The sequence below is a fragment of the Charadrius vociferus genome, unplaced genomic scaffold (genome assembly GCF_000708025.1).
Source record: "Charadrius vociferus isolate BGI_N301 unplaced genomic scaffold, ASM70802v2 scaffold92, whole genome shotgun sequence".
Classification (NCBI taxonomy): Eukaryota; Metazoa; Chordata; class Aves; order Charadriiformes; family Charadriidae; genus Charadrius; species Charadrius vociferus.
The window spans coordinates 4,939,151-4,953,980 of record NW_009647874.1 but is presented as its reverse complement, the minus strand read 5'-3'; the positions used below and the strand labels follow the sequence as shown (position 1 = coordinate 4,953,980).

The 14,830-nt window shown below is 38.0% G+C and overlaps 1 protein-coding gene and 1 long non-coding RNA gene across 2 annotated transcripts; one reads left to right on the top strand and one right to left on the bottom strand.

Moving 5' to 3' along the window:
* Positions 1-6,006: 6,006 nt before the first annotated feature.
* LOC104284729 lies at positions 6,007-8,634 on the bottom strand. Its single transcript, XR_717896.1, has 2 exons — positions 8,542-8,634; positions 6,007-6,321 (listed from the first exon to the last, which is right to left on the bottom strand). It is a non-coding gene; the product is annotated as an uncharacterized LOC104284729 (long non-coding RNA).
* Positions 8,635-10,009: 1,375 nt separating this feature from the next.
* Positions 10,010-14,321, top strand: UNC50 (unc-50 homolog (C. elegans)). Its single transcript, XM_009883095.1, has 5 exons — positions 10,010-10,289; positions 11,202-11,322; positions 13,164-13,303; positions 13,380-13,481; positions 14,013-14,321. The coding sequence occupies exons 1-5, from the start codon at positions 10,010-10,012 to the stop codon at positions 14,147-14,149; spliced, it is 780 nt and encodes a 259-aa protein (XP_009881397.1). The 3' UTR covers positions 14,150-14,321.
* The last annotated feature ends 509 nt before the right edge of the window (positions 14,322-14,830 follow it).

The following is a 14,830-nucleotide window of genomic DNA, read 5'->3' as shown; positions in this document are numbered from 1 at the left end:
CCAAGGATCCTGGAAGAATGGTGTTTACTACTGATACTCATTTAGCATCAGTAAATCAAAACAGCACTGAACCCCAACACACCAGAAGGGCACTTGTGTTGCACCAGCATTGAGTAACGGGACAGAAAACAACCAGGTTATTCACAGGCAAAGCAGTTTGAGTCATCCAGGGGAAAAAAAAATAAATGAGAAAAGCCAACAGGGTAGGAACAGATAGGGTAGGCCAGTTTTTCACTTTCCTCATTTTTTGGCAAGATTACAGATTTGTTTGATTAAGAAAACCTAAGTAACTAACCTCAAAAACTGTCAGAGGGGAGCTGTATTTGAGAAGAAGTAGTTGGAAAGCTGCCCTGGAACCACTACCAGGTTGAAGACTATTCAACATTTTCCTCGGAGATGTAGAAGCATGTATAAACTCACTGCTGATCATATTTGTGAACAACACAAAAACTGCCACTATAGTGAACAAAAGAACTGGGCCATCACGTAAGAGTTCTGGAACAGCTGATAATGCATACTGTTCATTATTATTATTATTATTATTTTATAGCCAAATCTCAGGTTATACATCCAGGAAAAGAATACAAAGCTGAACCTTGAACACTGGGAAAAGAGCAGACTGAAAAACTATTGGCTCTGAAAAAGGCATCAGGGTCATAATGGAAAAGGAATTGACCACGAGATCCCAACTTAACACCCTGACAAAATGTAACATGCATCTTGGAAGCACAATCAATAGCATACAAAGAAAGAAGAGGGGATTTTACCCATATATAGATAACCAAAAAAACCCCACCCAAACCTGTAACAGGGGTTTATCTCTTTCTTAAAAGGAGATTACAAATTTGTGAGGGAGGACAGGCATAGCACAAGATTTTGGGACATCATCCATGCATTTAATCAAAAGATATTGAGTATTTTTTTTTAGTTTTACATGCATTCCCAGCAAGAAAATACAAGATACTATTGACGTCATTTGCAAAGTCATCCCCTTCCCTTTTCCTGTAAGTTGAAGCTGAATCAAATTCTAATCACAAAAGACATGCATTTTTCAAAGAGGGATTACTAGCTATTGAAATATGCGATCAAATGAAGACACAGACTACATTTTATGCCTTGTTCCAGAGTCAATGCCCTTTTCTAGCATAAAAACTTTACCTTCACAGGAGGTCAGACTAGGTGAAGGATGTTAAACTCTCTTACCTTAACTGCTGATAAAAAGCAGGAAGGGACACTTCACTGGATGTTCAGTCTCAGCTGATAAACAGCTTTATGTAGTCTCTTGTCTTTATATTGAGCAATGCAAAATTTTAGACAACTGATAACCAGTTTCTATTTATTCTCATCTTCCCCAGAATGCTAGCAATCTGACGACCTATAACAGATTTCGTCTCACCCAGACTTCCAGAAACCATCCTGCTATAGCCACTAGAGAGGTATGGCTGATACAGAATCAAAAGCCTGAGACAAACAGTATCAAACAAATATTAGACCTCTGTGACGTATGTACCAGAAAGACTTCAAAACCTCCACCACCAAAAAAGCCTTTAAAAATTCCTGCCATAAATTGACAGAAAAATTCCACATTCCTCATCCTTCATGATAATGAGGGACAACACAATACAGTTTTACAGTAGCACAGTTTATCACTGGAACTTACGAATTACAAACGAATTTCTATATTCACTATTTTTTTCCCTAGCTCCTTTCAAAGTAATAGTAGCAATATTGCAAAAATAATTTTGGATCTCTTGTTCTAAGTCACAGAGATTCGCTTGTATCATTTCCTCTGTTACTAAAAATCTTGAAGAAATGATACCTTTCCATTTCTTTGCAGCCCATTAGTACCTACAAACAAAGCAAGAATACGGCACATGAAAGCTTTCATTAGGACAAACAAACCTCAGCTTGATCTAAAAAATAATTTCAATGTTTATCTACTAAAATACATTATTATTCAAAATACATCACCTGCTACTGACATCATTAAGTAGCTATTAAAATGCTAATCTTGTTGCTTCTTCCCCTTTCAATGTTTAAGGACGTTATTAATCAATTTACTGTAAATCCTGAAAATAAAGCGTAGTCCACTTCTGTAAACATAGAGAGCAGCTTCTTGAATTTTTTCCTACAGCGAGTCGACCAAGTCATCACGGAGTGTACCACTTCCAGAAATAACTAGTTAATAATCTTCTGAAGATACCTGCAGCAAAACCGTGCCAGAGACAAACAATTCAGCATGTACATTTGGAAAAAGAAAAAGGAGAAAAGATCTTTAGGTTTCTGGTTACTATTCTGTCAACTAGTTTATGATGGAAATCAAACTCTGTCATGCTCTTCAGCTTTAGACAATGGGTTATATTTAAATATTCTAAATGACCAGGTATCAAGTGCTAAGGCAGCATGACTACTTGTGAAATTCATCATGCCAACAAAGCTGCTACAGTTCTGTATTTCTAAGTTTTCAAACCAAAGGCTTAAACAAGAGGTACTGTTTAACACCTACATCCTGTGGCTGCATTTTTAGAAGATGATTTCACTTAGTGCTCTTCTTATGAGCAGAAGGTGTCAGTCTAGTTTGTTCCAGGCTTCCACTGAAATAATATTATTCTAAAAGTTTGCTTTGAAAAAAGCATATCATTCAGCCTGCTACTCCCCAGAAACTTAAAAGCAAAGACAGAATACAAACCAATTTCTTATGCCAACTAGTGAATAATGAAGCTCTTTGTAATACAAATGCACACATTCTGGAAGCAGAAAAGCTTTCAAAAGTTTGTGGTTTGGTGGTTGGTTTTTTTTAGAGATGCTTTGTCTTTCTTTTTAAGAGGCATAATTTAAAAAATAAATGCATGCATACTTGTTAAACACCAACCCCTTTCTCTCACTTTTCAATATATGTACACATGGGCATTTATTAAACAGATTCTGCTTAAACAATATGCTTATCACTTCATACTAACTTGAAAGAACAGAGTTAACGACCTAAAGAATTTTCAAACCAGAGTAAATGACTGTGGCGTATTTTTAATCGTAATAAACATGCCAGTAGTTCTGCAATATGTGTTTACAGCTATGTAAACACAAACGTGTTTGCAGGACTGGACTACGGAGAGAACATGTTAATTGATGAAACTAGATGTAGTAACGCAGACAGGTCCTAACACTGACGGAGCCACAGCCCGCGACATGAATCTCAACAGCATTCCACACCCTTTGACTCTGCCACCACGTAACACAAATGGGAGAAATTAGAGCAGCAGTGAAACGTTTTTGCAAACCACGTCCTGTACTTATTCAATACAAATTATTAGCACTGCATGTATTTGTGATTCTAAAACCATTTAAGAGCCTTTTGGTGCCATTTCAACCTTTTGTCCTCAGCAGGCCAATGTCACGAATTCAAATAGATTACATGTTCAATCTTGCAAAATCTACCATAGACTAGAAATACGTATTTTGAAATAAAAGCCAGCGGTGTAGCACACGGCATGAGACATAAACTATCAATATATTCAAATAAAAATATTTGGTGTATTAGGAAAAAAGCTGGAATCATACACACAAATTTATAGTACTTAGTGCTTTCCATTAATGAAACAAATTATTTTTCACACAAGAAACATTAATAGCTCTCAAGTAGGACAGTGCTCAAAGTCCCAAGGCAATTATATAATTAGTCATTTTTAGACAGAATATTATGATACACAATATTGGAATTGAACAGTGATAGTCTCTCGAGCAAGTCAGTATTTTGATACATATTATATGTATTTTTATACTGTCCTAGATAGCTTAGTGAATCATTAGGAAGTTCTGACACTAAGATTCTATTGGATCAATAGATGCATGCATTTTGTTAAATTAATTATTAAATCCCCTAAATGTCCAACAGCAAACACTGCATTTAATTTTAACATTTGATCTCCACTGGTCAAACCAATTACTAAAAATAACTTCAACTAGTTACCTGTCTACGATCTGTTACCTGTCTGCTCCTTTCCAAAAGGAGCTGCTGTGGCACCATGACTTGAGGCTTAGTGATTACGGCTGAGAAAGGAACAGATCACCTGAACCATTAAGCCTATAGTCCCCTGCAGCAGGACAGACCATGGAAGAGTCCTTGACTGCCAAAACCAGGTATTGTTCCCACTCATCCCTCTGACATTTAATTACCCATCAAGTGGCTTTAAATGTATTTTTACTCCCTTTTTTAAATTTTTTTTTTTTCTCCCCATGAAGAAGCCTTGTAAGTAATACTTTGAAATTAGAATGCTAAGTAAATATTCTTATAGACATCACATTAATTTATGATTTTAGTGTAAGTAAAGAGATAATATGGTAACTAGGCTGTGGAAAACAAAGGATGTTTACAGTACTTCAGCAACTGAACTAGCTTTCACATGATCAACAGAACATGAAAATGTGAAATCGGTGTTGATTTATGATTGCAAAAATAAAATCCTACACATACAGGGAATACAAACATACTTTGACTGGTCACAGAGCAGTTGCTTAAGACAGAGAGAATTAAATAATCAACATGCACTCATTCACTGAAGTCATAAATTTTACCAACAGTAAGCATTGCATCCATCTGTTCAGACTAAATGTAAATCAGCCACATGGCTATAAGCTTTAGCCAAGAAAAGAAGTTACTGTGAGTCTCCCCCCTCTCACTATTTCCTAATCTTGTCTCTAATCAGCTTGTCTGAAGTTATTCGAGTTTCCATATGTAAGAGTTCCACTACCATTTATTTCTTAAAGGCTTCAAAAGGCAGAGAAGGAGGTACAGACACTGAAGAAAGGAAAAAGAAATATTCTTCAGAAGCAAGTCCTTAAACAGAACCAGTATCGGCCACAGTCACAGTTTACTACTTAATGTTTGTCACCCCCATTAATCTTGCTTCCTTACCAAGGTGGGGCACTAGACACTAATTGATAGATGTTATTTATGTCTCAGAGACCACTGTCATACTGCAGACAGATCTGCCACAGTCATCCTTGATCAAAGGAAAGCAAAACAGCATTAATTGTATCTCCATCTATCAATTTCTTTGCTTTTTCACTGCAACTGTTTTATAGCTTAGAAAATTATACAAAATTTGACTTAAACACAAAAAAAATCTAGATTAGTTTTAAGTATATAGCAGAAACTAGATACAATTTAAATTAATACGAATGGCAGTTTGAATATTTTACACCCATATATGGAACGAAATAATTTAGAGAGAAGTGACAAAGCAAAAAACAAGAAAAATGGTCACAAAGTAAATTTGTGGAGCATGACTTCTGATAAACACAATAAAGTCCAGATCATCATCCCACATTTGTTCATATTTTTGGATTAGTATTTATACACTTGCTGGGAAAATAATGCAGAAAGACCATCCAGCGTCATCTCAGAGGAATTTAGATACTCTTGCAAATACTTCTAGAACACAGTAAGAGCAGCCGTGGTCTCCTTAACTGTTGGCCTGAGAAATTCTCTCCTCCCTCATCCAAAGATGTATAATTAGCTACATCCCAGCATACAGCTTTCAAGTCATTGCCTAGAATAATGCTATAGTTCTCTTGTACTTGTGACAACACAATGAGAAGTCCGAAAGATAAATAAGACACACTTTGAGTAAACAAATTTTAATCTAGTTGTTTAACAAGACTAGATTGTGCTAATGACCACATACATCAGTCATCATATTAAAAGGAATTTGTAGCAGGAGGAAAGAGAGGCCATCCTTGTACATGTGGCACTGCAAAAGCACTGCCACTCCTATCTATTAGTACAGGTTTATTGGGTAACAAACCAACTGGGGAGGAAGCAGCTTGCACATGCATTTCACAACCACAACCAACTCATCATCTCTGAAAACCGCTCTATCCTGAGGTATCATCTGGGATACCAGACAAGTGAACACCCAGTTCCATATCTTCTACTATTTGTAATACTAAAACACGATCAGAATTAGTAAAACCACAAAAGACAACTTCACTTCAAAACAGAAGGATAACTTCTGCAGTTTATTCTGGATTTTACATATTTTATTGCAAGTGCATGACAAGTACCCATTTTGGCCAGAACCTGCAGTTTTATGTTTGCTGCCTTTTAAACATTTAAATGCACATCCAGGTCAATCGATCGGAAAACTCAGGAGTAGATACCTTCCAGGAAAACACTGCATGAAAGGATGCAGCAGATACAATCATCTTACTTTAGTCTCTGTTTTGCTTAAAGTGCCGCTGAGCCCTGATTTCCCATGTCTGGGTCTCTTCATAAGGACTTCAGTATCCCTTTCTTCCTCTGAATCTTGCCCTGGTATCCAACTGAAAATTGAAGTCAACATATTAAAACCATACATTTTGCAAAAGAAATACTTTAGAGTGCTTGTGCTATCTTGGCACTTTGTAACATCAGAAGAAAGCACAGAATAAAGCAGAAGTCACTCTAAAGAAAATTAGTGATGTAGCCAACAAGTCATAGGGTTCTTCCAAAGAAACAGACATTGTATTATCTTAACCCTCACACAAAATTAAAATTATGTGATAAGCATCCTGTGCATTCTGAAATAAACAGCGTAACACCACAAATGACAGAACAGGACAGTGATATGGCAAAGAACACATGAAAACAAGGTAGTGAAAATCTGCTTAGATCTATTTTCCCAAACTTAACTGACAAGCCGAAGGAGGAAAATGCAGATTGGGTCTAAGTGCGAGTCGCTGCAAATGTCAGTGAGGACAGGGACAACTTAAATACAACAAGTATCTAAAAAAAATACCAGTAAAACCTGACATAATATTCAGCTTGTAAAATCTTCAAGTTTCTTCTTGGCAGTTGCAATTAATGGAAGGCAAAAAAATGGCAGTAAACCTAAAATAACGGCTACAGTGCAGCACTTACTGAAGCTAAATTGCAAGCTCCTTCCTAGTGCACCAGAAAAACACACTCTGACCTTGGGAGAATTCTTCTGAATTTAGATAATCAGCCTTGAAGATGGCAGTTACAGATTGCAATACAGCCATATTAAGATATTAGATTGAGGAGGTATTTTTTACCTCCATTAACTAACACTCTTCCAGGGTTCAGAACTGCAGCAAAATTTGTGAAGAGCTGAACTGCAAGATGGCACAAGCTTGTCCAATAACCAAGCAGCTTCTACTTTAAACCTTGTTCCTACTTTCCTATCTGAAGTGTACTGAAGTTTGTTCCTCTCATAAGAGATTGTATTTCCTTACAAAGAAAACAGCATCTAGGTAAAATCCCTAATGATTTTAGCATATTGTAAATTACTTCTGCATTTAGTGTCTAACTTGTTTTTAAATACTCTTTAAGCCTCACCATTATACCAAGTAGCAAATTTGGCAGAGGACGATTACTGAAATTTACAGAGTTAACAGGACAAGAAAAACATCATTCTTCCACCTTAGAATTTGGAGCAGTTAAATAGAATCATACAAGAGCCAGGCCTCTTCCTGCATCAAACTTAACAATCTCATTGGAACAGGCTGCCCAGAGAGGTGGTGGAGTCTCCCACTCTGGAGACATTCAAAACCCGCCTGGACGCTGTCCTGTGCAACCTGCTGTAGGTGACCCTGCTCTGGTGGGGGGGTTGGACTAGATGATCTCCAGAGGTCCCTTCCAACCCTGACCATTCTGTGATTCTGTGATCTACAGAAATACAGGCCCATCATCTGGAGATACATATAGAACTACTGCAACGTCAAATAGGTATTTCAAGCATTAAATACCTAGTATTTTTTCCTGTCCACAGAAATCACTCTTTGTCACTTTATGGATTAATACACTTTGTATAGGAGAGCTACAAAAAGCTGCTATGACTTAAGCAAAAATAGAGAAAAAATTAAGTACAGTTTCAGTTGTATATTCTTCATTATGTATCACATTGGCTAAAAATAAGAACAAGCTCTGCACTACTCATGCTTAGAAAAACTTTAAGTGTTATGGAAACTCAAGCAAGACACTTCTAGACAAGGAACTAGCACAACTAGAGAAACTTTATTTAACTACATTTTTACAACTGGCTTCTCACTAACATATTTGATAGCTCACTATAAAAAAAAACCAAACCCTTTCTTTATCATTAATTCAAGTGCTCCAGGAAAACTGATGAATGCAAGAGCCTGCTTCAACAGTTGAAGTCTCTTTTAATGGGTCACCTTTTCACTTAAATGTTCTTTGTTGACAAAAATTAGCTTCTAAATACCCTACAACTACCTGATCTACTAGTATTGTTTAAACTAAAACTCTACTAAAAAAAAGCAAAAATACCTAACTCATTTAGGTGTCACAGGCTCAACCTAATTCAATTAGATATGCTTTTTTTCTCTATCTTGTTCTATCTCTATCTGCTCTATGACTTTTTCTTCATGAGAATGATGTACAACATTTGTATTTTAAATGGAATTCAAAGGCAAGACCTGTTCTACTTAATGACACCCGTTTTACTGAATTAAAGTGGTCTTCTTCAGAAAACAGGGAAAAGGGCAGAAAGCATCCAGGCTGCCAGCAGAAAACACACTTACCATCGATCTTTTGCATGCAAAAAATGTCATTTGCAAACTCCTACAGTGTCCTTCCCTCAAGCATTGCTTAGGGCTTTTGTTTTCCTGTTAGATGAAAAACAAAGCATTAAAAACTTAGTGGGTTTCTGCAACTTGTCAAAGAGGCATCAAAACACTTCAGAGGCAGTTTACTCGGGATTTTGCCATAGTACGGCAACTTGTGCTTTCTTCTGAAGTTACAATTTCTTAACCTGCTTAAAACACCAATTAACAGGCTTGAAGAGGACGAAACACCAGCTTCTCTCCCCCAGGGCCGGTTCTGGCCAGTGGGAGGCCGCAGCTCCCCGCACGGAGCCGCGCTCCGCGCCCCGGCACTCCACATGAAATTCTTAAGAGGTAGGTATGAGGTGGCTGTGAACCAACTTTCAGTACAGCTGAGTTCTGTTTAGGTTAGTTGCTTATTTTGCGGATACCAAATTTCTAATTTGTTTTGAGTAATTGAGATTTCAGTGCTTTACTGAACTGTGGTTCACGTGTGTTATATTTGATTCCGAATTTCTTGCTCAAGAGCACCAGAGAAGAGATTTGACTTAGGCGATTGGTGTCCATTTTGTGCTGGAATAGTTAATTTTCTTCATAGCGACTGGTAATGGTGCTATGTTTTGGATTTGTGACCAAAACAGTGTTGATAACACAGGGATGTCCTTGGTATTGCTGAGCAGCGCTCGAACAGCGTCAAAACCTTTTCTGCTTCTGACACTACCCTGCCAACAAGTAGGCTGGGGCTACAGAAGAAGCTGGGAGGGGACACAACTGGAACAGTTGATCCCAGCTGACCAAAGGGATATCCCAAACCATATGACATCATCCTCAGCAATAAAAACAGCGGGGAGAAGGAGGAAGGGGGGGATGTTCAATGTTTGTTTCCACAAATAACCATTGTGCATGATGAAACTCTGATTTCCTGGAAATGGCTGAACACTCACCTGCTGATAGGAAGTAGTGGATGAATTCCTAATTCTACTCCGTTTGTGCATGCAGCTTTTGCTTTACCTATGAAACTGTCATTATCTGAACCCACAACTTTCTCACTTTTACCCTTCTAGCTCTCTCTCCCATTCCATTGTAGGGGGAGTGAGCGGGTGGCTGTTTGGTGCTTAGCTGCCTACCACAGTTAAAACACAACACATTTTAAAGCTCTTGACCTCATCCAGGCTGTCTCTTATGCTGTCTTTCAATGTTTTTGTGTGTGTGCTAATTTGTATGCTATGATGCTATCCATATTTCCTTTGGATGTTTAGGAGAAGATATATAACATGAGGAATATTAAAGGAAACTCGCCTGTGAGTGTGTCATGGTTTGTACTTGTGCACAGGTTTTTTTTTTATAACTTCAGTGTTGCAGATGTGACCTGCGTCGCGTGATTTTATTTTTCGACCGTGTTATGTCCAAAACCAAACGTATCTTTTGAAATTCCTTCTTTAGCAAAATGCTGCCAACCACTTCGGTTAATTCTCGGAGCCAGGGCAACGGGGCGCTGAGCCCCAGAGATGCTGCGAGGCATACTGCTGGGGCAAAACGCTACAAGTACCTGCGGAGGCTCTTCCACTTCCGACAGATGGACTTTGAGTTTGCTCTTTGGCAGATGCTTTACCTATTCACTTCGCCACAGAGGGTTTATAGGAACTTTCACTACAGAAAACAGACAAAGGACCAATGGGCGAGAGATGATCCCGCTTTCTTAGTACTTCTCAGTATCTGGCTCTGCGGTGAGTGCGGGGAATAGGCAGCATAAAAGAGAGGGAAGGAAAACTTAGGGATGAACATTCGTGGCCCTTCTAATCACATGCACCCAAAAAAAAAAAGGACCAATCCATATGGATTATCTTTTAATCAAAGTACAATACAGGAAAATGACCTAACCTTTTGTAAGCTAATGTGGGAATTAGAAAACAGAGGAGGCGTAACTAAAACCAAATAGTCCTGAATTCATTTCTCTCTTGCAAGTCATTTTCTATTGCATTTCAGGCTATGTAGTTCCCTGTAACTTTACAGACAGTAGTAAAACCCCATGCCACGCAGTAATGATTTTCTTAAAAAATACTGAACGTTTGGGTTATCTGAACATTACACATAAAATACTGGTTTTATAATAAAGGCCCTAGTGAAATTCTGTATATTGCAGAATTAAGCTATAAAAAAAGTGTCTCATCTAATTTTTAGATCAAATTGGAAATGCAGTAAGAAGCATTATCTTAGTCTTCTGTTATGTAGCACATTGCTGTTAGTAATATCAAAACTGTTAACTCTGAAATAAAAGTATGTATTACCACATGCGTGGCTTGGGTTAACACAGAGCTTTTATAAAACAATGTTCTTTTGTAGCACTGTGTGAATTTTAAAAAAATAGTTTGAGCAGCGCAATACAATTTGCTGTTATATTGTTATAAGTCCAAGTACAGATGAGTGTCTCCGATCTGTGAAAGAGATTATATTATGAATAATTGCATTATACGTAATATTTGGGGGGGAGGGGGGGGAAAAGAGCTGTTGGACTGAAAGTTTCGGGGACAAAAATAATAAGGAAACTGGAGATTTTGTAACGGTATACTCAACAATTGTTTTAAAATCTCATGCTTTCTTTTCCACAGGTAGCTTTAGTAATCTTTTTCTGTTTTCAGTGTCCACTGTAGGATTTGGATTTGTGCTGGATATGGGTTTTTTTGAAACAATAAAGCTGCTACTTTGGGTTGTATTCATAGACTGCGTAGGTGTTGGCCTCCTGATTGCAACTCTCATGTGGTAAGTAGTGATGCCTGAAACTGAGCTCAGTATTGCTGTTCGGACATGGATAGGCCTCTGCTGTTTGCAAGATGCTTGTTTCTCTGTTTGGGGCAAAATTATAAAGTACGTATTGACTATAGGTTTTGTGCTATTGTAGTAATGGTTTTGAAATGTTACTTTGCTTTTTCTTTACTATTTCCTGCAGAAGATGAGTGTTTAAAAATTCTGGATTATGATGAATGTTTCAGCTTGTTTTCTTTCTTCTTGAGCCGGTTAATCTTCAGCAATAATACCAAATAAAAATGTGGCGATTAAAAAAAAAAATAATTCTTCATTCACATTTTGGTAGAACAGCTTAAGTAAAGAGAAGCCTGAGGATGGTTATGTTTAGGTAGAGCAATATACAATTGGCCCATGCTTCTTGCTGAAGATTTTAGCTATTTCCACTACAAGCAACGGCTGTTCTGTTTCATGCATGTCGACTTTGTTGCTTTGGTGATAGTCACTGCCAGTTTTACCCTGCAATGTCCAGCGACGTACAGGAGGGGAGAGGCAGTAGTGAGTCAGTTTATAACCCAGGCCTCAGCACATTATAAATGTGTCCTGCACCAGCGAGGGAACCATGAAACAACAGGAAGTCATTGTTTCTGCACTGTGGCAAGGGGAAGGCACCGAAGGAAGAATTTTTATTTTACTAAGAACTTGAGGAAGCGAGGGCACTTAAAAGAGTTCTTAGTAATGGAGCTGACATCTTAAACTGATGCCGATCGGAAAAGAGAGAGATTCCTTTCAAACAGTGACCTTGGGAACTCCCGCTTGCAATTGCAAAATTCAGGATGAGGCACATAGAAGAGCTGCAGCTAGTAGATGAAAGGTCCATCTAATCTCTTCTCTCTGGGACAGCAACCCATTAATTGCTTGGGGAAGAGCACATAGTAATGCTTCCCCGCATCCTCCAGACTCTGGATATGGTCTTCTGAACCAGAAAGACTTCAACATCTGCTGGTTTTCCTCTGTCCTTTAGTCAGCTTCCTGCAGGCCTAAATACCAGTCGCTTGGCTCCAGTTTGGTTCAAGTCCCTTCTTCCCGTGCAGGCTCACCTTTCTTTCAAAAGCCCTCTGGCATTCCTAATGAGCCTAAACCCCTTCTTGCCTCGCTTCACCTTGCACCCAGGCTCTGCCTTTTTCTGACCCTGCCCTTGGCACAAAGAGTATGTCAGAGGAAACTGCCATGAAAGCTCTGGTCTCTTAACCTTCTTATTTCTAAGCATGTATTGGCTTCTTGTTCCTCTTCTAAATGGGGTAAATCTTCTGATGTCAGCTGAAGAAAGCCTGAAGAAAAGAGAGTCTCAAGACTCGTTCCGTGGTCTGTAACCCCAAGCAGCGTGCATTCTGTTAGCGCTTCTTTTTAATGAGACGAATCTTAAGAGTGGTAGCCTGCCCTCCTCTGGTCCTTGCAGTGTGCCATTTTTGTAGAGCTGAAATAAACCATCTCTGTGTGAGGTGTACGGAGCATGTACACACACTTTTCTTAAGTCATCTCCCTGTGTGTACAAACAAAGTGGCACACTGCCTGAGAATTTGTAACTGTGTTGATAAATTGTAGCACTAATCTATTTAAGGAAAAAAAAGTTACATTTCTGTATTATCGGCAGTGTATTTCAGCTGCCCGGTGAATGCAAAGCATGTAATTATAGTTTTAATAGCCTGGCCTGCATAATTCTTGTGTATTTTTCTATCAGATACTTCGTTGGGGTAGAGAGTTAGGATCCTAAATGGTTTACTATCTCACGCCAACATTTTTGTCAGTCAGCTTTATAGATTCACATTAACAACATTCTCCAATATCTTTTCATGTAGGTTCATTTCCAATAAGTACTTGGTAAAGCAGCAGAACAGAGACTATGATGTGGAGTGGGGATATGCCTTTGATGTTCATCTGAATGCTTTCTATCCACTTCTAGTCATTTTGCATTTTATCCAGCTGTTTTTCATCAATTGTAAGTAGAATATTTTGTGCTCTCTGCTTCAAAATCATGCTCTATCAAAACAGCTGAAAGCAGTTGTCTCTTTCAGATGTCATCATATCTGATTCTGTCATTGGGTATTTTGTTGGGAATACATTATGGCTGATTGCAATCGGCTATTACATCTATGTGACATTCCTAGGATACAGTGGTAAGTAATGGCAACTTCTTTTCTACTTGACTAAAAACCAAGAGCATGATTTCAGTCTATTTAAATTTGTAAAGCAGAGGCTTAGCTGGGTGTTGAAGTAATTCTTTCTTCATGGTAAAAGAAATTTGATAAAAACCTACCAATCCATTTTTCTAGCTGGGTGGACATCTCAACCAAAGAACTTATATTCTTCACCATGCCCACTTCCCTTCTTGTATTAGACCTGCAGCACCACAAGTTGTTTTTCTTGTTCCTCTGTAAATCTACTTCAAATTCTGTAGCGAATTTAAGACCATAGCTTTAGGTAAAACAGTTTCCCAGGGCATTGCCTGTACCAATTAACTCAAATACTCTTTCATCTGTGATAATGGTAGGAGCAGTAGGGCAGAGATGCCAAACCTGCCCCTCTCATGAGGCTGGCAGAGCTGTACTGTTTTTTCTTGCTGTCTTTCCCTGAGGCCATTCTCCATGAAGCACTTTTTTTTGAAAGAGCACTACTTTTTACTTGCTTCATTGTTGCTTCTGTTTCAGCATTGCCCTTTTTGAAGAACACAGCTATTCTTTTGTATCCCTTCGCACTTCTCATCATGCTCTATTTGATCTCGTTAGCATGTGGATGGAACTTCACCAAGATGCTTTGTTCCTTTTATAAATACAGAGTGAAATAAAACCAGGACTTCATGTATGTAATGTTTATTTTGGTTTTATCTTAACTGTCTTGGCAGTAAAGAAAAAGTTAAGAACATTTTGTAAATGGTTGTAAATTTCTCTTTATTGTAGATAACTGTGTAAAAAAGTTTGAAGTGTCCTTTTTTATTAAAATATTTACAACAGTAAACATGTTAGCAATTTTGTTCAAACACTTTTGCAGTACATTCCTAAAAACAAGTTACTTGACCATCTCTGTAGCTTAAATTTAACTGCAACAAGTCTATTTAGCATAACTCTTACTGCAGATATTTTGCACATACTGGCATAAGCTCTAAATTATGAGGGTTTTAAGTGACACTGAAAAGCAGTTTTATTTAAGAATAATACTGGAATACCTTGCCTTGGGACTGTGTGAAAGTAGGGATCTTCTGTTGCAATGGTAAAGCAACAACTGGCTTTAGATACAGAACTGTCCCCTCCTTTTATGAAAGAACTTGAGAACAGATTTATTTTAATGACTACTTCAAATATACATGAACAACTCTGGCACGCAGAAGAAACAGTGATGAAAGGCACAATTAACATGACCCATATCAGGTTTCCAAATATAGCAGCAAGTTTTTAAACCCAATCTCTAGAAGTCCAGTGGATATTGTTACATCCACCACTACGCATGGCAGGTTGATGAACATGGAAGG